The sequence below is a fragment of the Schistosoma haematobium genome, chromosome 4 (assembly GCF_000699445.3).
Source record: "Schistosoma haematobium chromosome 4, whole genome shotgun sequence".
NCBI lineage: Eukaryota > Metazoa > Platyhelminthes > Trematoda > Strigeidida > Schistosomatidae > Schistosoma > Schistosoma haematobium.
This window is the reverse complement of record NC_067199.1, coordinates 307,978-331,380: the sequence shown is the minus strand read 5'-3', so window position 1 is coordinate 331,380 and position 23,403 is coordinate 307,978. Positions and strand designations below refer to the sequence as shown.

At 36.0% G+C, this 23,403-nt stretch overlaps 1 protein-coding gene across 2 annotated transcripts in view; it reads right to left on the bottom strand.

The window, feature by feature from the left end:
• The window catches only part of SLC7A5_3 (Large neutral amino acids transporter small subunit 1), a 74,053-nt gene that overhangs the window by 24,632 nt on the left and 26,018 nt on the right, over positions 1–23,403 (bottom strand). The window contains exons 1-7 of one of the 2 annotated variants that reach the window (XM_051215412.1): positions 12,405–12,478; positions 8,135–8,607; positions 6,662–6,787; positions 4,489–4,757; positions 3,229–3,429; positions 1,999–2,148; positions 862–946 (exon numbers count right to left, since the gene is read on the bottom strand). The exons of the other annotated variant lie outside the window; for it this stretch is intronic. Coding sequence (XP_051065913.1) covers positions 862–946; positions 1,999–2,148; positions 3,229–3,429; positions 4,489–4,757; positions 6,662–6,787; positions 8,135–8,603 — 1,300 coding nt within the window. The 5' untranslated portion in view covers positions 8,604–8,607; positions 12,405–12,478. Of the gene's footprint in view, positions 1–861; positions 947–1,998; positions 2,149–3,228; positions 3,430–4,488; positions 4,758–6,661; positions 6,788–8,134; positions 8,608–12,404; positions 12,479–23,403 lie in introns of those variants that run through there. 2 annotated transcript variants of the gene reach the window in all.

Sequence of the window (23,403 nt, the reverse complement as noted above, 5' to 3'; positions counted from 1 at the left end):
CAGATAAAACAAGTGTGTAACTCGAAACTGACTAAATAAACCAATAACTGGTAGGTCAGTTAGACCGAAAACGTTCGAAAATATTTCAATTATGTGATATGGAATGTGACTTGACAAAATTACTTACTCATTTTTTCCTGAAATGATTTCGGTTTAGGACTCCACGCACAACCGAATATGTAAACCGGTATACCGGTTAAAATGATCAAAATACCATATACTACAAAGGGATAAGACAATCGAAAATTCAGTAGAGAGATGTAATCATTGTTATATTAGGAAAATAAACCATTCGTGAAATTAGTTCCATTCAACTATAATGATGAGAACATTACTTCATCTTTCAGTAGTACAGATCAAATAGTTTTCCATGAAACTTCAATTTCGATCATTATTTAAGTCATAAAGTGACATAGGAATAACCGACAAGAAGAACCATAGGAAAACTGAACTAGATTTTTCTTAGTTCTGAACTATCTCAACAATGAAGGGCTATAACAAGCTATAACATCAAATACATGCGATATTTTGGTCTTGTGAACAAATGTCGGTTTCTGTACCAATGAATAGCAAAAGATTACTTCGGTTTTTCTACTAAGAGTAGTTTTCGTTAGCAATACACCACGATTTTGCGCGAATGTCATCGATAAGTTATGATCTCGTCTCTCGCCATTTCAACTCAGTAGCTCACAACATACTAACTAACTCGAACCTAGTTACTTATGAGATTATGGCTGCTTGGTTTGTTGTGTGAAATTCAATCTCCACATTCATAGTTGAATAATATAACGAACTGTTATTCCTACATTCAGAAAGTAAACATACGAATTTATAGAACATAATTTATAACAAATGACCTACATGATTCTTGAGGTGATCCATAAAAAGAGAAAATTAACAGAGATGCAGTAACTACTAAGTAGATAATGGCGAATATTATAGGAGCCTGTAATAAATATAGATAATGAAAGAATAAAAATTCTATGATATAGTAGTAGTATTAGTAATAGTTAAAAATATTGAATTAAATGGTAGCGCGGCGTGTGCTACGTATATCGACATAAGTAATATATAACTCAAGTCAGGAATAGAGTGTCTGGCAGATGAAGGTCAAGAAGATCGAGGAGAATTGAATGGGAACAGAAAGCGATTGGTAAGGAAATGCAGAAACAAAGAAGTCTATGACGATTGATTGACATTTTGCAAATGAAGTATTCATTGTATGGTTCTCAGATTTTACTAAGATGTTCTTTAATGTTGCATTAAATTACATTCGACTGTCCCCACGTGTGTTCTCGTTCACTACATCAATAGTAGAAAAGATCTTTTCAATGGTTTAAAACGATTTTAATGCTTTGCTTCAAAATTTTCATCAACGTAACAGCTTTAAAAAGATTTTTCTAATTTTATGTCAGTCCATAAAACAAATGTCTAATCTCAACACTGTACAGAACGAATCTTCCAACAGAAGACTAATGGTTGAAAGAAAAAGTAGTGATGCAGTGCTTAAATTGACGCAAAAGCTAACATAACAATCCAATGCTGACATTGTACAACTCAATAAAGTTGTCCAAAAGAAAAGTTAACTAGAACTAGTCATGATTAATAACAATTTTATGCAATCGTATATTAATGTAATTATTAGATTCGTGAGTCCATTGCAGTTAGACCATTATGGAAAACCTGGAAACACTGGACGGCCGTTTCATATTAGGATGAAACTCCTCGGCAATGCACATCCACCATCCCGCCTCACGAGATTCGGACCCAGGACCTATCATTCTGGAGCGCGAATGCTTAACCTTTGGACCACTGACGGTGTTAATGTCTAAATTCGACCAATCCACGAAATTACGCCACCTTCACCGTGGACTAGCTTCAATTGACTCATCAATTCAATTAATAAATTACCATAATCTCCATAAAACCACTCTCTCATTATAATCATATAATCTTAAGGAATAATATCGCAAACCCACTTCAGAAATTTTAATTTACCTTAACCGGACGTTGAGTATTAGGACGAGTAAATCTGAAAATTACTACAATCAGAACACAAAGACCGATTGCCAACCATTGAACAAAACCCATATAATTCATAAGTGTGAAAATATCTCCAGCAAGCAAGTAAATTATTGATATGATACACTAAAAGAGTAATTAATAAAAGTTAAAAATATAAGCAATAGATTCATATTACACACATTGAACAATAGTAATTCATGTAAATCACAATTTATAATGATAAGTCAACGTTATTTTACCTTAGCGCTATCTCGTAACAAACGTATAGTCTATTGTTGGTCAGAATTTACTAATCGAATTACGTTTTCCACAAATTTAGTCAACTAGACGGCCTGCATGAATATTTGGGCTACCTATTCTCGCCGTTCGTAGTCTTCTTTGAAACTGTAGAATGAAAATCATTGGTCTTGGTGTGTTTCAATTACTACAAAGCCATTATTGTCAAAGTGACCCACAATCTAATTACAATTTCAAACTTATTATCAATAAATGTCACCCTACAACCAGTTTAAACACATTTGATATTGTTGCAAATTAGACATCAAATGTTCACATTTAAGACATACTAACTGATTTGTAAGGATGCAAATACTTTTTATTATCTATTTATGTTGGACGAAAGTAGTGTTATTGTTATGAACGGGGAATTAAGAAGCCCAGACAATTACGAAAGCTATTTTCTTGGGACGTTATTGCATTTCATTCAAACCCTGTAAAACACTTATATTTATTTTTGTCCCTATCTTATTCTACATAACACGAGCTTTCGTTCTATGTATCATTCACTAGCATACCCTTTTTTGTCCCAAAAATATTGTAATTTAAACATTATATTTTGCACTATATTTTCTACCCTAATTCCCTGTTTCGGGCATAACTGTATTTTTCCAAATTATCGTACGTCGTGGTCAAGATATGCACTTATTTATTCATGTACATTTTTGTAGTAATCCGAAATCAGAGAATCCAGAGTTTAGTGTTCCAACTGTCTTGTCTTCTTTCACTCGCGTGCTTGCCAACCAATCAGGATTTAGAATAGTTCTCTCTACCCCAATCGAACTCACGCGTATTAGACTCAAGGTTAAGCCACTCAGCCTAACGCGTCAAGGTCATAATTTAGACTACACAGACCAAGGTCAAGTCGTAACAAGTATCACGGGGTAAAAGCGATCCAAGGTCATAACAGTTATGCAAGGAACTCACAGTGAACAGAACAGCCGGAATAGGTGTTAATCGATCCGTGTGCAAGTAACTGATAAACGCTGGCATTTGTTTCAGCTGACTAGCAACAACAAATATTCTCGATGTAGTCAATATAGTCCCATTGGCACCACCAAACGTTGAACAAGCAACAAATATTGGCATTATCCACCAAAACATTCCGTATATTCTATTAGCAAATGTCTGTTTTTGTTAGTGAACGGAAAAAATGGTTTCAAAGTGAATCCAACTTATTCAGTAATTTCGATAGTGTAATTAGAAGACGAAGATTATCAGAACGATGTGATATATTAACGCAAAACATTTCGAACAATCTGATCACATATACTTATCAAAACATTTGTATATAAAAATAAAAGTCAAATAGACTAGAAATGGAGGGTAAGAGGAAATGAGGAATAATAACGGAACAATGTGAAAACAATTTGAAACCTCATCACTCTGGACAATAAGCTAATATTACCAGGGTAATTTTATGGTGAGAACAAACTGTATTTGAATACACAGAGGGGATTTGAATTTTCGTATAGCTAAGGCTTCAATAAACCTTAGTATACACCCATTTGCACTTTTGTACAAAACCACAAAAGCCGAGTTAAGATCAATCTTATGACCTGTTTCAATTATGTGTTTAGCAATAAGGGATGATGGATGTTTATCCTCTATTCCTATTGGGTCATTTGTTTTTATTTGTTTCTCCAGACATTTGGGTACAAGTTCACACAACCTAGTTTTAAGATCACTATTACTACTTATGTTTGTGTGCGATCACAAATACATTTAAATTGGTAAACACAGTGGGATGTGGCTCAATCGTTTTCTTGTCTTCTAGGTGTTCGATGAGGCATGAACCTTGTTGTTTTCTTGGTAATGACCTTCGCTGCGTAATATGTCTTATTAATGGCTGACTTAGGTATTTGTTTCAATAAAAGGCTACTTGAGTCACCTATAAATGGTAAGGCGATGCATGAATCTCAGAGGATATCCAGTTTCCGTTAATGTTTTATTTAGCAACCTAACATCATCAATGGCGTCATTTGTACAAATACGATCAAGTCTGTTAAATAGACACCTCTACAAACCCCGTTTGTATTGCACGAGACAATAACTAAAATAAAGAAGGTATTGAACTGTCCAAGATGGTGTGATCTTGAACGGAGAAACTACATTAGTAATATTCTCGGCTAATAGAAAAATCGATCAAAAGCATCAATACACCAGTAAAATTACTATTCCACCTACCACAGCCACAGCTCTTGTACTCAAAATCTCTGCAACTGGTACGACTGTTACATAGGCTACATTAGCAGCTGTGTAAACTAGAGTCACTAGTAAGCACGATACCACAATTGCTATGGGCAAATGTTTCCTGGGGTTCTTCATTTCTTCAATCATACAATTTAAGTAATTCCAGCCAGAATAAGCAAATAAGCCACTGTAAAATGCATTAGCTATTTTACCAGGACTCCAGTCCGAATCGACGAAAGGTTCTTTCAGCTCTTCATAACGACCTAAAAGAAGTTAAGCAATAAAGTACAATGGGAGATACCCTTAATGAATTTACTGAATAAATAAATATATCATGGCATAAACAGTGATTACAATCACAAATACATAGAGATTATAAATCCCAGTCAGTCGCTTAGAAGAGATAAATCACATTGAATTACTAACAGCAATTGGAAACACTGAAAAGGAGAATGTAATTTACACAACAGATGTACAGACTAAACAAGTTAACTTTTTTAAAACAAATATTGAGTCATTAATTAACCATCAGAAATGAAATGAATTTTTCTATCAATGTTTTATGGCAAATTGTTGAACCAAATGAAATATTCAGTAGACGCTCAACTTCGAGATCAACAGGCTGATAATCCGTCGGATACTGACTAACTCGCTAAAATACTCATCATTTTTGAACCATCGATTAAATGGAATTCATCACCATGCATTTCCTTCCCTGAGTATACAAGAGCATTTGATAACGTGGATAGTCAAACTTTATGGAAACTTCTTCGATACTAATGAGCACCTAAGAAGATTGCTAGCATCATACGCAATTCACATGACGAACAACAAGGCTGCTCACTTTCTCCCTTTCTCTTTCTTCTGGTGGTTGACTGGATTATGAAGACCATAACATCTGAGGGAAGCACGGAATACAATGGACGACTTGGATGCAACAAGATGATTCAGACTTCTCAGATGACCTACCTCTTATAACCCATGCATACCGACTAATGCAGATAATGGCAACTAATGCTGCACCAGCCTCAACATCAGCAGGTCGCAAAATACAAAGAGGAACAAGTAAGATCCTCAAATACAATACGGAGAACACCAATCAAATCACACTTGATGAAGAAACTATGTAACAGGTGGAGTCTTTCATGTGTCTAACCTGAGCATAATCACCGATGAACGTGGAGGATCCGATGCAGACGTAAAAGCAAGGATTGGCAAAGTAAGAACAGCATTCCTACAGTTGAAAAACATATGGAACTCAAAACAGCTGTCAACCAATATTGGTCAAAGTCTTCAATACGAACGTCAAGATTGTTCTACTGTATGGAGCTGAAACTTGGAGAACTGCCACAACCATCATGAAAAACGTAGAAGTATTTATAAGTAGCTAGTCACTTGGAATCCTAAAGGAACACGTGAACGTGGAAGAACAAACAACACGTTGCTCAGGGAACAGGAGATAGACAACAAAAGAATGAATAGCAGTTGGAAACAGCAGGAATGGGAAGATAGGACAGAGCTGGTTGGAGAATACTAGTCAGTGGCCTATTCTCCACGAGGGATAACAGACGTAAGTAGGACGAAGGATCATTTTACTCATTCACAATTTATTGAAGAATCACTCTATTCAGATCGAAATCTTTTAAAAAATAAACGTAGACTGAAATCTTATTAGAAAAGTCATATAATCAAAGAGCGATAACAGAAATGAAATGTTCAAAGGTTGTTGCATTGAAACAACGTTTAATGTAAGACATATTCAATCAATTAATTATTTGTGTGTATTCTTGACAGAAGACAGGGAAGATTATTTTTCTCAAGCTTGATGACAAATATTGCGAATTTTTAAACTCACCAAAGTAGGTCTCATCACATACAATCGTACGGTTTTATTCTTCGAAAACTTTTATACAACACTTACTATTCTGTAAACAAAATATCATTCTTATTTTAGACTAACTTAACACACTTGTTGCCATTCATTTTAGATTAAACAACCACATCATCTGAAATGAGGAACTCCTGAATGATACACATTAATAAAATCTTCATGTCAAGATTGAACCACTCACAGTTCAACAAAAATCACAGAACAAAACCAACTCTAATTATTATAGATAACAAAAAGTAATTAAAAGAATGTTAAAGAATGATATAATTAAATTACCAAATCCGATCTGTACAAATCCGGTTACTATGATCATTATAAGAGCGGCAAGTTTCGCAAGCGTAAATATATCTTGTATTCTGGTTGAAAATTTGATTGAAAAGGAATTGGCGAAGCTTAAAAATGCTAAGCAAAATGAAACAAGATGACAATAAATTGGCAAATTTCCATTAAAATATCATCAGTGTGATCGTTCTAAACATTTTCAGATGAAAAATCATCAGTAATAGTGAAAACAGCAAACTATTGTGAGATAGTAACTCACTAAAGACAATGGTAGATGTGTCGCTCAAATTCGTGGATTGGTTGAATTTAGACACTCACACCGTTGGATGCCGGCCGGCTCAGTGGTCCAGTGCTTAAGCGCTCGCGTTCGAGATTGATAGGTCCTGGGCTCAAACCTCGTGAGGCGAGATCGTGGATACGCACTGTTGAGGAGTCCAACGATAGGAAAAACGACCGTCCAGTACTTCCAGGTTTTCCATAGTGGTCTAGCTCGAATGGACTCTTGATCTCAACCAATGAAAAAACTACATAACCTTCTTCTAAGTGAACTTCTTCCAGTATCTTATTATCAAATTCATTTATCACATATCGATTCCATTGATACTTTTAGTTTGACAAGTAATTAGATAATAAACGAACCGTTTATTATGTGAACAATGACGAGAATATATTATTTATTCCAAACAGTTTACTGAAGTTACAGATTATTAACTACCAGTAGTATTGAGATCTATAAGCCAACTAATCAAAATATTTAAAGTGTCAAAAAACAGAATGTTTACTGATGTAATACATTTGAATTCATCTGGTATTAATTATGATTAAATCGTTGTCATTTCTCAAATCTGTCAAAACCACAATTTACGATTGAAGGCACACAGTCACCAGAAATTAACACTTCTCAGTTTTCCTTTATTCACTCAGAACTCATAATTTAACTGTCATCAGTTTTTCACCTTCTGATTCGTATTTCGTTTATTCACATTTTGACACTTTCGGCACTTATCACTTATCACTCAAACAACTTTTATTCAATTTCACTGGTTTCAGTCCACCATTATTCCCAATCATCATTCTTCTGTCGTACGTGTTTTGCGTTAAAATCCCTACAGATCACATACATTTGGCGAGAATGTCAAAAAAGATCAGGATTTATGGTATTTTTCCCAAATGTTATTATACTCTATTCAACTTTAAAGAACAAATGAATTTGGTGGAACGATTCAGGTCATCCAATTCAAGGAACGAAGTATCTAATAACCAGTGCTTTATGTTCATCAGCACTGTTATACTCTCACCCAACAGTGTTTGTCATTTTTATGTTATAAAACTGCGTTTGATGAGGACCATTGTCGAGCTTCTTCATCTTAACAACTACTCTCATTTTCCGCTTATCAAAAATATATTTTGGCACATCTTAATTAATAAAATGGAAAAAACGCTGTAGGGAAATATTTTTAAACATACTAATACATAAAACCGCCAAAATCCTGATCAACGTAAAGGGTAGTGGACAGTCTGGATACAAAGGTACAACAACATACTCCCCAAATGTCAAAGCTACAATAGCGATTGCTACGGGTCTTACAACCATGACTTCCATCCACAAACGCAAAAATCCAATAAACGATCCAAATGCTTCATATACATAAATATAATCCCCTCCGGATCGCTCTATTATCGTGCCAAGTTCTGCATAACAGTACGCTCCGAGCATACTGAAGATCCCACATGCAACCCATATAATTAGACTAGCTCCTATGCTTCTGACATTCAGTAAAATACCAGTGGGACTGACAAATATTCCTGAGCCAATCATTGATCCTACTATGATGGTGATACTGGTTACAATACCAATAGATCGCTTCAGTTTTACATCATCTGGTTTATCTACGACAACGGTGACGTCATCATCCAACTTCTTGTTTGCTGCCATGCCACTACAATATAAAATACGTTATAATTTGCACTTGCAGTAGTACAAAGTGGCCAAACGACTTTCAATAAAATGACGCAAGTTATAAAATATGTCTGACTTCAATCGTATGGCTTCCAGAGATTTAACTTTCACAAAGTAAAATGTGATTAGTTTAAAATCACCAGAATTCATCAAAAAGTGAAAACTATTCCCACCTTGATTTTGAACAACCCAACCATACAAGTGAGATGAAATGGAAGACGATAAATATATTATGACATCAGGTTAGTAAAACGTAAGCCAAATACTTATGGCAAAACTTTGAGCCATCATATCTCCAGCTATAAACTTTCACATTTAACCGGAATACGAATGAGAAGCTACATGTGGTCTGTAATTCAATCAAATTACCTTAAGAGATCTCAGTTTAGACAAATTGGTGGTTTTCCCAAAGACAAGTGCTCTTTTAGCCCAGTTAGATACGTTGACGCTTGTGCAATTTTTCAGTACAAAAGGTGAAGAAATACTGCTACGTTTAGGCTAAATACATGTTTTCGAAAAACAACATAGTTGTACCCACATAAATTGAATAAATTTTTATTTCGACAGACATTTTATCGAACAAGTTCGAAATCATGGTTGTCAAAAATATCTCTCGATAAAAAAGGTATATCCTGTTGTTCTAGATTTTCAATAATCAGCTGACCCGAGTCTCAAAAAACTCAGTCCGTCAAATAATTATGAACTGTTCGGCGCAAACAAGTGAACGGAGTACAGATAATTTTGAGCCCAGTTACTAGTTATCAGTTATAATTTAATCTTTAAGTATTGACAACGAAAACTTAACATGCGACTTTTAAGCTCATTCTCAGAATACTTATATTTATTTGTAAGGGTATGAACCTTCTTTTTCTCGGTTTTGGGAACCAAATTTTGATTGTGCTCTTTTATAATATGTGTATACTGGATGAGTAGCTACATTAAACCATTAAGTTACAAATTTTTAAGTAACACTAGATAGTGGCTTGTAGTGAAATCTGGGGTTGACTACAAGGACAATGACCTTGGCTAGAAAATTATTTACCGTGAGTAAAAGTTTTGTGTAAGCAAGCGTATGTTTGGTGATTGTATGAACTAACGATTCCTTTGTGCCTGATGACTGCAGTATCTAGAATTCCAAATACAATGCGTTCATTCGTGTTTGCCTTGTACTTCTTTGTTAAATTGCGTCATTTCTGGGATTCCTTGTTTGCATAATAATTCAACTACTCTTAGTCACAGCATGCATTTAGAAATACAGTACGAATATTTATAACCAGGGAATTCTGTTCGCATCTTGTCAGTTTATTGAGTTTAACATTATAAACAGGCTCGTGTTGCAAATGATAAAAATCCACATAGTTAATAGTAAACCAGTTTTCCAGAAAAAAAGGTTAACTAGAAAAAGTAGGGTGAATTTAGTCAGTAACTAAGCTATTGCATTTATAATTTAGCCAACCTGGTAAACAAACTGTATATCCCTATCAAAAACCATTTGAACAAAGTAGAAGCACTTTTGTGATCTAGATTAATATAAACGTGTTATGCACAATAGAAACACGAACTTATGTAAAAAGCAATAAAATTTTTCATGACATTAAAAGTGGGTATCTCTACAAATAACTGAGAAAAACACTACATACAGTACCCATAACTGTAAAAATAACAAATATTTCCCTTATAACTGTACTTGGAAACTAACAATTATAATGACATTTATTTACGACATTTTATTTTACACCTGACTGAGCATGTTACACTTTAGGCTCTGACAGATACTGTGCAGTATTTATGTGCATCAATAATCCGCATAGTAACTCGTATTCAAAATTATTTTAATACATCCCTGACAGTTTCTTAGTAAACATGTGAGGCGTTAATAACATTACGGACTTCAGAAGTGAATTTTATATTTACTACGGATGCAAAAAATTAATTTTAGCATTTCTTTAAATTTATGGTTCTAATGAGTTCACTGATTTTGTGAAACAAAGCTGTGATTCGGTAAATTGTCTTTAAATATACAAACACAGTAACTAGCTGAAACACCATAGATCATCACAGTGGACTTTTAACTGCCAATGGTAATTCCCTGAGTTGTTTTACTGGACACCTTAGGTGACATATTTACAAGTAGAAGACATTTTCTATTTAAATCAAGATTACAAAAAATATACATTTAATACGGATTTAAGAAAAAACTGACATAGGTACTGACGATTTAGTAGGCTTCACTCAGAAGTTGAGAAAAATAATGGGTAAATGATTTTTAATTACATTCTAAATAAACCATAAGCTACATATAAGGTAAAAACAACATGTCAACAGATAAATGTTTTTTTTTCATTTAAGACGATTATATTATTGTTTATTATTTGAACACATAAACATCAGTACGAAACACCAAATACATATGCACCACACAAATCTCATATGATATGTGTGAGGGCTGTGATATTGCTCGAGTGCCCAAACCGAAGCAGGTGGTGTTCTTAGGGGGCCACACCCGGAGCCTTCGACCTGAAGGTCTGATCCACAAGCCAATATAGATGAAGTCCTATGGCAAAGGTCCACGTTCTTCTTGAAAATATTCACTTACAGAGCAGATACCACTTGTTCGGGTAAGGCGTTCCAGTCATTGACTACTCGATGAGAAAAGCGGGACCCTACTTTAGGTTTATTAGATCGCGGCTTGTGAATCTTCTTGCTATGACCTCAGAGATTATTAGTGCTAGTGGGAGCAAAAAGGCAAGTTATATTAACACCCAAATCATAATTGAAGATACAAGGTGCCAGTATAAGGTCAGCTCGTGTCCTACAATACGACAAGGGAAAAAGGTTTAGGCGTTGCTGGAGTTCTCTATCAGAACGCGTAGTATCAGAGCTTCACTTTGATACGTCAAGAGATCAGATTTTCACAGCATTGCAGATTGCCAGAATAAAAGCAGGTTACTTGACCTCCAATGTTCGTGTTTGAAGACTGAAGACTATGATATTACTATTGAACAAATATTTCAAGTCATCAAACTGATGAAAAATATAAAGAGAGACAAGTCGTAAACGATCCAAAACGTCCGCCTAGGCGTGCTTTAAAAACAAAGAGATTGTCCTCTCCAGAAACAACCATTCCTGTACCCAATGCTTGAAGGTTCAAAAACCGATACGGAATAAATTCAGTGCACGATTCCATTTTTTCTCAACGAAATGATAAGGGTTGAAATTTTCTGTCCTAAAAAATGGTGTCAACATCCTAAGTGGACACTTACAATAAAATGCTGGACGTTTCAATACGCTGTGCAACGGACTTCCTCTCACAATTACTGAAATCGCATGTTATGTACTAAGATAATGCTGCCTAAATTCCAAGTTGTTATTTTCACTTCATTATTTTTACTATTGGTTTTATTGACTTCAACATTATTTCTCTTGGAGTCTCAACTGCAGTTTGTCGTGCTGAGCATCTGGTTACTCTTTCATTCCATTATTTTCAAATGGAAACATTGTAGACACCGATGAAGATTGACTAGCCGCTAACATTTTACAAGCTGACTCAAGTGAAGTGGAAAATCGTTTCACAAATTGTCGAAAGTCGGTGCATCAAATGCGAAGTTCTGAAACTTCTAGTACTGCTTTACATCGACAAAGAAAAACCACTCCAGATCACTATTTTTCAATCATGGAAATTTCACAGTCTGGTGATCAAGACCGTTTCGAATTCCCGAATGAAAAATGATAAACACATATTAAAAATCCAATGAAGTTATAAATCAAAAGGCTTACAGAAACTGTCAATCAGAACGAAGAGAAACTCCTATTAATGTCAATTGGAACGTCAAGTGCGCACGATATGTTATAAATACTTTGTAAAGACTTCGTCAACAATTTAAACAAGTAGAAGCTTCAAACAACAAGTTGAGTTACTTGCAGAAACCAAACCAAATAATCCTAGAAATTTGATTGTTGAAAAAGATAAATAATCAAACAATCGAGGTAGTAATGCTGGCGATCAATAAACAACAATCAGCGTAAACTTCGTTAGTACCTGCTGAGCTAAATTAAGCTTCGAGCATTCTTTTGCAAGATTCGCCTTAGGAAAACACTTATGTGGCTCCCAATAGGAAGTCACACAAATTACTGATCGGAATAACGAAAATGGTTTAGTGAAATTTCGTGCGACCACCTTAGTTTTCTTTCGTGAATGAATGTCTTTTGAATGTGACATATTAGCGAGACGTATGAGCTGACTATTCGGTGAAGTATGAATAACACAATACACCATGATCACGTCTTTCCTAAGCACCTGATTATGAACTTTCTAGGGAGCTGAATTGAATTTATTTCCAGTCACACAAAAAGGATAGTCCTTTAAATAAATGGTTCCAAATGGTTCCGACAACACAAGCTGTTTAAAATGGACAGTGGTATATATCGTCTGAGCATATTTTATAGTACTGAGCGTTTAATTACGCATCGAGACCAGTATCTTCGCTTTAACTGAATTTATCATCAGTACTTCGTGAGTACAGAAATATAAGTGGGCACTGGCATTTTTCTTTCCTCGTTGAGTATATCTTTATGTAATTGCTGAAGTCGGACTTTTTATTGTAGCTAGGTACAGTAATACGCAAACCTTTTTTCGTGTTCAGTGTCTGTCAACTATCAAGCCTTAAAAGATACTTTTCTATAGATCAGTTTTCGCTGTTGTTCTTCATGTGAGATCACAAAACAAATCAATGGCATGAGTAAAACGTCGCCGTGGCAGACTTGACTGTTATTTCCTTGTCCATGATGAAATCTAACGTGCCAACTGCAATAAAAGGTGTCGCAATGTGTGCACCTGACTCACACCGACTGCGTTTAAAATGTGCCGCCAGTCACTATCATTTTGTTGGTGCAAAGGATGCTACTGTACAAAGTCTCAGATGATTGTCGAGGTAATTGAGCTGCTGAACACAGCCAGAAGATCACTCTCAAATAATCAGGCAGCACTAGGTGGGCAGAATTCAGTTTTTGAGGAAATAGCGAGCGTTATCATGAGCTTAGCTTTGGATTTGAGCGAGACCATCAAGGTGTACTTTCAATGACCTTGGACCGTACCACAGAAACTTTAAAGCCGAGAATATAATTACTGATAAAATTTGCGTTCACCAATGGACACCAAGATAATGTCAATAATGGAGAACACAGGAAAATTTAATTCAGTTCAATAAATCGGATGGCATGGCTCAGCCTCTCAGACGCGATCATTCTGCATAGCTTGTCTTTACTCACATTATATATATATATATATATTTGTGCAACTCAACTTAGATGACAAATTTTCAACTTTAGCAGCAATGTTTGAAAAGTAAAAATTCAGCACAAAAATAAACCTTTGCAAGATGGCTGAAATCGACCTCACGTAGTGCCCTGAGCTCTGAAACAATACCGTCACTCCAAAAAACTACTGCCACTAATTCCGTACTATTAGATCCTTCGACGTACCATTTTTGCTAACGTTACAGGCAGTTGGAGTGTTCAACGCATGCACACCTCTAATGACAAAAATCTTTCATTGTTTTTAGTGTGGCACCTCTAATTGACTGGCCCACTTCATATCTAAAAATAGATATTTTAAGGTGATTGTTAATTTCACTTTTTCCCAGGCTATGGAATGTCTTAGTCGGTCCCCCAGGGTTCAGTACTAGGACCTCTTCTTTTCTTGATTTATACAAACGATCTTCCACAACAGGTATCGTCTGACTTGTTACTTTTATGCTGATGACGTGAAAGTTTGGAGGGAGAGATACACAACCGGAAGGATTCACTGGCACTTCAGAAGAATCTGACTCGACTTCAAAGTTGGGCAGATGACAACGGACTTACCCGTATTACTTCAGAGCGTAAAGCAGCCCACCTGAGACATGTTGAAGACTACAGTTACAGCACAGGAAACTCCTCTCTAGAAGTATCCCAAGTTGAAAAAGATTTAGGAGTTCTGGTACCCTACGATTTGAAGTCTTACGCTAACTGTGACGAAAATGCCTTTCGAGCAAACCTTGGACTGATAACATTGAAGCGCATTTCTGGCCAGTTTGACGGTAGAACTTTCCATATAACCTTCAACAGTATCGTTCGTCCCCATTTAGAATACGGGAATATAGTATTTCCTCACTCACTCCGAAAGTATAAGGACACTCTGGTGAGTATCCAATGGCGAGCCATAAAGTCAGTTCAGGTACCCAAATTCAAGCCTTACGAAGAGCGCCTCCAATCACTAGACCTTTACCCATCAGAGTATAGGAGTCTTAGAGGTGACCTAATGGCTAGCAGTATCCTTACCGCTTCTAGACATCCCCGTAAACGCCTAATTGAGTTTAGCTCCAATATAAACCTATGTGGTAACATCCCGAAACCAGAGACACAACTTAGCTGAACGGACTGTAGACACAACTTCTACTCCTTAAGAGTGGTCAAATGCTTGAATTCGCTGCCAGCTGAGCTAGTCCAAGCGATTTCCCAGGAGTCTTCTAAGAGGCAACTAAACCTATACTTAAGGACTAAGGATAACATCTTATTACAATTTACCAATTTCTTTTTCTTTTATCGTTAATATACCTAGGTTCCTGTCTGGAGGTATCGGTGATCCAGTGCTACAAGACACGGAAGTCCGTTAAGCGAAAACTTAATCTTTTCCGCCCACAACCACTTGAGCCACTTGAATACTAACTTCATCATCATACTACAGTTTAATTATCCTCATCCTAAAATACAAACATGTATATGCATGATTAAATTGATTACGAGCAATATATTCAGAATGGACAAGATTAAGAATATTGTTTTCCACTGCAGCTTTCAGTACAGGATGAAACCACTTAAATAAAACATGACTGACCCAGTTGGTCTCAGATATCAAATAACGATTATAAGAATAAACAAGTCAGTCAATGAACTAATATTTTGTACATTCGTACCATTATTCCATTTGAACTTGTCTCTGCGTTGACATAGAATTAAGGTTGCAAAGTTTGAAGGTAACATTTCGACTTAGCTTAGTTGTTCATAACAATTCATATTTGAGAATTCAAACTACATTGAACTCAGGACTCCATTGATCATAACTACCTGTCGGATCATCTGACTTATCTATATAGTAGTTAGTCACTGGTAAACACCAGATTATTACTAAAATACGAGGTATTTGAAGGTTGATGTATTAAAGGATACTTTCAATCCTGTATTATATCATTTGATTTATTATCGAAAACACTGAAGTATCCAGTAGCTAGTTTGTTCTTATTTTCATATACTTTAACACTGTACATTTGTAGAATTATGGTCTAGTATGATATTAGTACTGTGCTAATAATAAGCCTAATCCTAAAATCACGGATTTGTCGTGATATAACTGCCTAATCTTTAAGATCTTACGTGGAAGTTACATCATCATCTACACCAACTCACCACATAGTAACGATTACCAAAACAAGATGGAGAAGAAGCTTAGGCTAGAGGTAGAGCAACATATTTAATATGAATAAAAGGTATAAGGTAACATTCCGCAAGGACCACGCCTTCATGGCCAAGCCATGCCATTCGATCAACTCTAATTATTTCAATTCCTTGTTCGCGCTCTCTCCATCGTTAGGTATTTCTCCGCGTTATATATTGAATATCTATTTTCTGAGTAGTCTAGTGTTCAGCTTTGAGGAATGTGTGGTTTTTGTCCAATGCCACTACACATTCACGATCAGAATTGCAAAAAATAAACCAAGGATCATGGTTCGTTTCAAAAAAATTCAAGACAATGTTCTTTAACTTCATTGCACTAAGTGCCTTACAAAATCAATTCATTTGAAATTTTTTTATAAATTCACAATGAATTTCATCATAATTTTGTGACGTGATAAGAACCCTTTTGTTATTTTGATGATTATTGGTCTAATAGTTAACATCTTTTTTCTTAAAAAAAAAAAGAAGAAACACCTATCTTTGATAAATCGAGAAGTAACTTAGTCATATGATCACTTAAGAAATATTACTGAATTTAAAAGAATATTAAGAGATATATAATCTGTTGAAATATAAATGGAACACGTTTCGTTCATGTCATAATTATCTAATAATCGATTGGTATCTGTTGCAATTATTTCATCATACTAATTTGAATAATTAGTTGTTGTTTAGGTTCGTTTGTCTTGTTTTTCTTCGCTGTTTTTTTAAATCGTAAGTTTAAATGATCTTTGCTTGTTGAATAGTTTATTAACTATAAACTGTAAAAGTAGGAATATTCAAGTCACCTTGTTAGTTTGTTAGTAAAAATGATTTAAATAGAAAGTTATAACGTTGTGTATTTAGTTTTATAACTTTAATGTTTTCTATCATCATAAATTCGTTGGACTTTTGTATGATTTATATTTAATCTTTATAACTAAAATCTTGTATTCACTAACTTTTAGAGAATACAAGGAATTTTCGAAAAGATAATGTACTTATGAAAAACAATTTGATCTTGCCTGTCAACTGGCATGCCCTACGTAACAAACTGTTATTTGAGAGTAAATTATTATTATTATTATTATTATTGTTATTATTATTATTATATAGATATTGTAGTCATGTACTGAGATGACATACTGTTACGGGAGAACTGAAGACATTTGACTGATTAAAACCCTAATATTAAATATTATTAATTTCACCGCGCTTTTGGGTGTATTTGTTTCACTCAACTTCTGAACTTGTTTGTTTATATCACTATTTTCGGACATTTTGGGTTCTCTTTGTCTGTGGTTTGGTATTTGGGAGTTTTTGCTACGGGAACCTACAAAATTCAAGGTTGTTTTGTAATTGTTATAATTATTGTTGTTATAACGATATTTGGGTGGACTCTTTGCAAATTGCAAATAAACGTTGGTACCTAGATTGAAGTTTGGTTCTATTGTTAATTTGGGTTTGTAAATTGAAAATAGATCGATATACCGTACTTCAACAACGGGAACGAGCAAAAACGTGGACGTGACAATATTCACCTGGTAACAAGTAACTGATCAAAGATTGAGATTAACGGTCACATAACAACCGTCTTTATCACCATTTGTGTAAAACATATGCATGATACTCATCATCGATGTGCTACTGTTTCTGTTTCTTTCTAGCTCCTACGATCCAAACTGTAGACATTTATCATCGGTCCAAATATATCCACATTCACTTACTTTTCTTACCGTGAATTTTGTTGACAAAAAACCATCGTAATTTGAAAGCAATTGATGTGGAAAAATATTTTCACCCCTCAAGCTGCATTTCAGTGAAATTCATAATACTCACACAGGAGCCAACAAAAGTTCGAGTAAGATGATGAATTAATTGCCTCCTGGTTTAAGAAATTTTACTTGCATTTTTGACAAGATTCATCATCTATTGTTTTATTTTCTCTGGTTGAGAGTTTAGATGTAAACTTATGTCCTTTAGTCTTCAATTTCGGTTTGGAAAGAACATCAGGCAATGTGGCCTATGTTGGTCCTGATAATGGTGGCCTCTCAGTTGATCAAACGTTCTTTTGAATGTGTCGACAGCTGGCGGTAATGAATTTGATTAGTTGATGATTCGATGGGAATGTCGATAGTTAGCCGAAAAGTAATTTGTTATGAGCTTGTGAACATTTTTAGAGTTTCTTTGTAAATTCTCTGTTTTTTAATTCAAGAAAAATGAGGGCATATCGCATTAAAATTTATCACTAAGTAGTTTAAAACAATGATCAAGTCACCTCTGGTCCTTCGATAATGATAATGAAACCAGGTTTAGATAAGCCAGTCGAGCATCATACGGGAGCTTTGTTATCCTAGGAATCAGCTTAGTTACAGTTCTTTGAAACTTTTCCGTCAGCTCACTATCTTTATTAGGCAGGAGCTAGCCTTTTATATGTGGTACTCGAGTTTAGGGAGAGCGAATACCGTATACAACGTCAAAAATGTCTCATTCGTACTTTCTGAGACTGCAGTCTCATCCGAAGTCATGGGTGGCATGGTCTGTTGATCTGGACGTCAGACTTAAGTCTCGTCCGTAGATAGTGCAGATGACACGCGCTGTTGACAAAGACGTGAGAACGAGGTCTCTGATGTATCTAGCGTGTGGTCCGAAGTAGATGTGCAAATCCCGCTAGCAATATAATAATATAATGATGATATAATAAATTTCTGCGCAAACACTCCATTTTTACAGGCATGATCTATAGATTACAACATTTGTTGGCTCACAGCATGCTTCCCAACTTATTAAGTTTATAGTTGTTATAAAGTATACTCGTACAGTGTTTGCTGTAAACCATGACCTTGAGGGGACGCGTATGTCGAGTTCGTTCCAGACGTCAGAAGTCCCATAGCTGTGCGTTCAGAGCAAGATTCTGAAGAAAGAAAAAGAGAAACAGAAGAGCAGTAAAGCACTTGGATATGAACGCCAAACTTTCCTTGACATTGTGTAGTAGAACAGACAGAGGTATAATAAATTAGATTAAATTCATATTTTCTCTTTTTAGAGTGAAATGTATTCAGAAGCTCCATATAAGAGAATGTAGTAATAAAGAACAATGAGTTGTGTCGTTTAACATGTTGGAGTAAGCTCACATGAAGGAAAGGAAGTCAAGGCTAGTACAAGGTAAGCGGTTTATTAGAAGGGTGTGTATATAGAGGGTGACGTGTTAAGAATACTAATGACTGTATCTTTTGTTGTCTAACGTTTTTTGTTTATCCGATGCCAGCCACACAATCCTAGTGTAAAAGTCCGAGTTAGCATGTTATAGGTTGTCTTAGTAAAATAGCTAATCCAGCATAAAATTGGAAACATGAGTCTAAGTGGTGGTCGTAGGAAGACAATCTATATCACAGATTGATTGACTCGTTCCCAATCATAAAAAGCCTGATACATACAAAATGTTCTGCCCCAACAAACATGGGTAGGTTAAAGTCATCGCCCTCACCATCAATGCTTGCTGGTCAGCAACTTCACCCTCCCTCCTTTTGTGATGTTAGGCTCATTTAAGCTTATTTTTGGATATATGTCATACCTCACACAATCCTCTGTGTTTCATATCCTGTTGGAAATCACTATTTCTATAAGTAACACTTTACGAGCTTATCAGGCAGTTACAAGCTATGGCATATTCGTAAGGCATCGATGCAGTGCCTTAATTGACTATAGTATAAAGTATAGTTTGTTAGAGAATAAGCATTAAGAAGGTTGTAATGTAAGATAGTTGTTTATTACAGCAGACGGAAAAGTATAGAAGTATATGAGTTGTAGACAAGGTAACGGGTGGAGAAACTATATTAATTGCTGTTCAACACAGTGTACAGAAGAGTAATCGGCTAATAAAGAATAAACAGGAAGAAACTCACGCTAACTTGGTGCTGATGTTATTTTGTGTTGTCCTAACCAGTTGATGGGTAACAGGCCACAATGATACAAGACCACTGGTAGCAGGCAGTGCGGTCCTCTTGACTTTTTAGGGTAGTAATGAGTGTTCCTTAGCGACCCAGCTTAGTTGAACAGTATCGATAGGTCGAGTGAGTTACCTGTCTACTTCAAGTGGAGAAATAGGGTGTTGAAATTAACTGATACAACTGCGAAGTAGGAAAAATAAGGCATACTGAACTTGAAGTCCATTTCGGTCTAGAAATGGAGAGAGCCTATGATGTATGAGTGGGGTGCAGATGTGTTCGTGTGTGCTAGATCAGTGCAGCTGGTTATGAGGAACTCTGTCAAAAGCTTTGCTGAGGTCAATGTAGGTTTCGTGTATTGGTAACTTTCTATCGTTAAGAGCTCACCAACTTTCACGATCCACTAATATGTGTGTGAGACATAAATAAACTGTTCTAAGGTTGTAGTGACCTACTTTTATGAAGAGAACGCGATTGGCATAATGGAAACAATTATTGTTTTAACCAATTGTACCATTGATTGTTTTACTGTACCTGTTTGTTTAAGTGTACTAAAAACACACATTCTTCCGCTGTCTGTGACTTTTCACGAACTCGTTGTGGTGTTTGAATGAACTAATGGTACCTTTGTACTTGTTGAATGCTTGATTTCGAATTCTAAATACAGTACATTCGTTTACGGTTATTTAGTACTTCTTGATCCGATTACGTTATTGCTGTGATTCTTAGTTCATACTATAATTTAAATAATTCGAAACATTATACTCGTGTACGCTCAGTAGTTTCGCTTGTAAGCTCTGGCACGATCTCGGTATTTTTTGATACCACGAGCTCGCCAACAAATACGTCTTACTACAACCTTTCATTGCCTTCTGATATTTAGCCTACGGAGGCATCCAATCTAGTAACTGACATGTAGTCTTCTTGTAGTGGTGAACACAGTCAACCCCGACTCGACGACGCATTACAAAGCCATGCTGCTTTTGAGAAAGTATTCTTTTTCCATCGAGATATAAAGACAACTCCTTGCGAATAATCTTTTCTAAAATGTTAACAACCATTCTGGTACGGCTTACGGCTCTATAGTTATCAGGTCTGTGTCTTCCACCCATTTTGAAGATAGGAATTACTATGGTATTCTTCCGGTGTTTTAGTAATCTACCTTGGTTTACAAGTAGACCAAAATTTATGCTCAAAGGATTCACGAAAAGCTTTGCTAATTCCTTTAGTAACAGGATGCTTTTCATCGGGCCACATGGATTTGCTAATATCAAGCTTACTTAGCAGATCGAAGAAATCGGGTTCTTTAATGGTCACAGTGTGTGGGGGTTTGAATAAACTGAAGGGAAGTGTATCTTTACGGTGCATACATTGCTGAATTAATTTGAGAATAACTGAGCTTTACCATTATCGTCCTCCACTAATAACGCAGCACTGCTATCTCCCCGTAATTCTGGGACGATGTCTCGCCTTTTGATTCTCTAATTTATGTACGAGCATTAACGTTTAGGATGTTCTATAGACTTCTTAAAAAGTTTTATTCATACAATCTTCTAGACTTGCAGAGGATCGAGGCACAAATGTTTCGAGCTTTCTGACAATGAGCTTTTGTCTCTTCAGCATTCAGTAACCCAAATCTCTCCCACATTATTCTCTTCTTACGGAGAAGGATACAAACCTCTTTGCTGAATCACGGTGGAGGTTCCTCGGACCCCTCGATGTAGTCCAAGAGATTTGCGGCGCAGTGACTTTGACATATAAATTTCTGAATACATCTCGAGCCGTTTCGATGGATCATTCTGGGCATGCTGAAGGTGTAATATCATGTATATTTGCTTTCCAGACGCTTGGTCTGGTTTATGGCGACACATCCTTGTTATTTACAAGTATGTAGAAATCAAAGACCAGAACTTAATGGTCACTATGACCTAGGGGTGGCATATAAGTGGTGTTTATGACATCATCACCATAATGGGTAATATGAGATTTGGTAAGGATGATTCGGGGTCAGGGTCATACTTAGTTGCTTCTTTCACATTTTGCACTAGAGCACACGTGATGACCGCGTGGGATATATTCTATCCGAAAGAAGTTTTGACAACTCATTCCTCAGATTTTTCCAGCCCACTACGGACGCATTGAAGTCTCCCAAGATTAGACATCGACCATTTGACGACCAAGCGTTGAAACCGTCTAGCAAGACGAAATCCACCTCACAGTTTGGTCTCCAGTAAAAAGAACCAATCAGCAGCTCTTGTCCTTCTTCATGGAAGCCTCACCACCCGAAAATGTACAATTTCAAGGTCCATCTCGCCAGTATCTAATCTTAGCTTCAGTTCTTTTTCAGCCCCTCGTCCTTGCATACGGTCCTCGAACGCCAAGTCTTTACGGAGAAAAACTCCCGACACTTTTGGTTTATGTCCATTCTTCAGAAATAACTCCCTTTCATTGAGAGATTTAAATACTACTTTTAGCAGCCAGGTTTGATTCTATTTCAAGTCTGTTTGGTTTCCTGGTCTGTAAATCTTTGATTGAGAAATGTGATTAACGAATTTATCCTAGCTATTCACGATTGCCTCACTCAACATGATAAGAGAACATTTTTAACCTCTTTTGAACAGAACGCTAATGGACTCAATTATATGAATAGATTCACAGTTGGAAACGAGTTGATCAATGTATATTTAAGCAATTAAATGGAAGAGTTTATTTTTTAGGTTATAAGATATATCATATAGATTGAATGATTTCATACTTCCGAGTATTGCCAAGTTGTATCTCCTGATTGCGTACCTAATTGACTGGTCTCCTCCAGGTTTGCCACATTGTCCGAATAATCCATGTACCTATAAATATTGTTGCTCTGGTTTTCAGAATGGATATTGGCCTTGTGACTTTCGAAAAATCTCGCCTTTCATCATGAGGCTTCATGATTCTTCCGTTAACTCGGAGGGAAGAGTTGAAACGGTTTAATTTGTTCAATCGGATTAGCATTTTTTCAACAAAATTTTTTTCTACGGTATGGGGTTGCCGATAACACGTCCACGTTGTTGTTTCAAACCTAGTTCGTTGTCAGTACTTCTGAGTACTTTGTTTCCTATCGTGTTTGTTATCAGTTTGGTTCTGACAATTTACTGTTTTGGCCATAAATCAGTTTTGTCTCCAGGGCTTGTGTCCAGATTCTTTTTAAAAAACTCTGTTTTATGGTTGAGCAGTGCAAGAAAAGTGGTTACGAACACTCGAGTTGTCGATATCCCGTTGAAAGCGGCATAGATTGAGACTAGTGCAAAGGTTTGCAGCACGAAGATTGCAGGAATCTGACGCCTACAGCTTTCAAACGGTTCAGCAGTCCTGCTCGG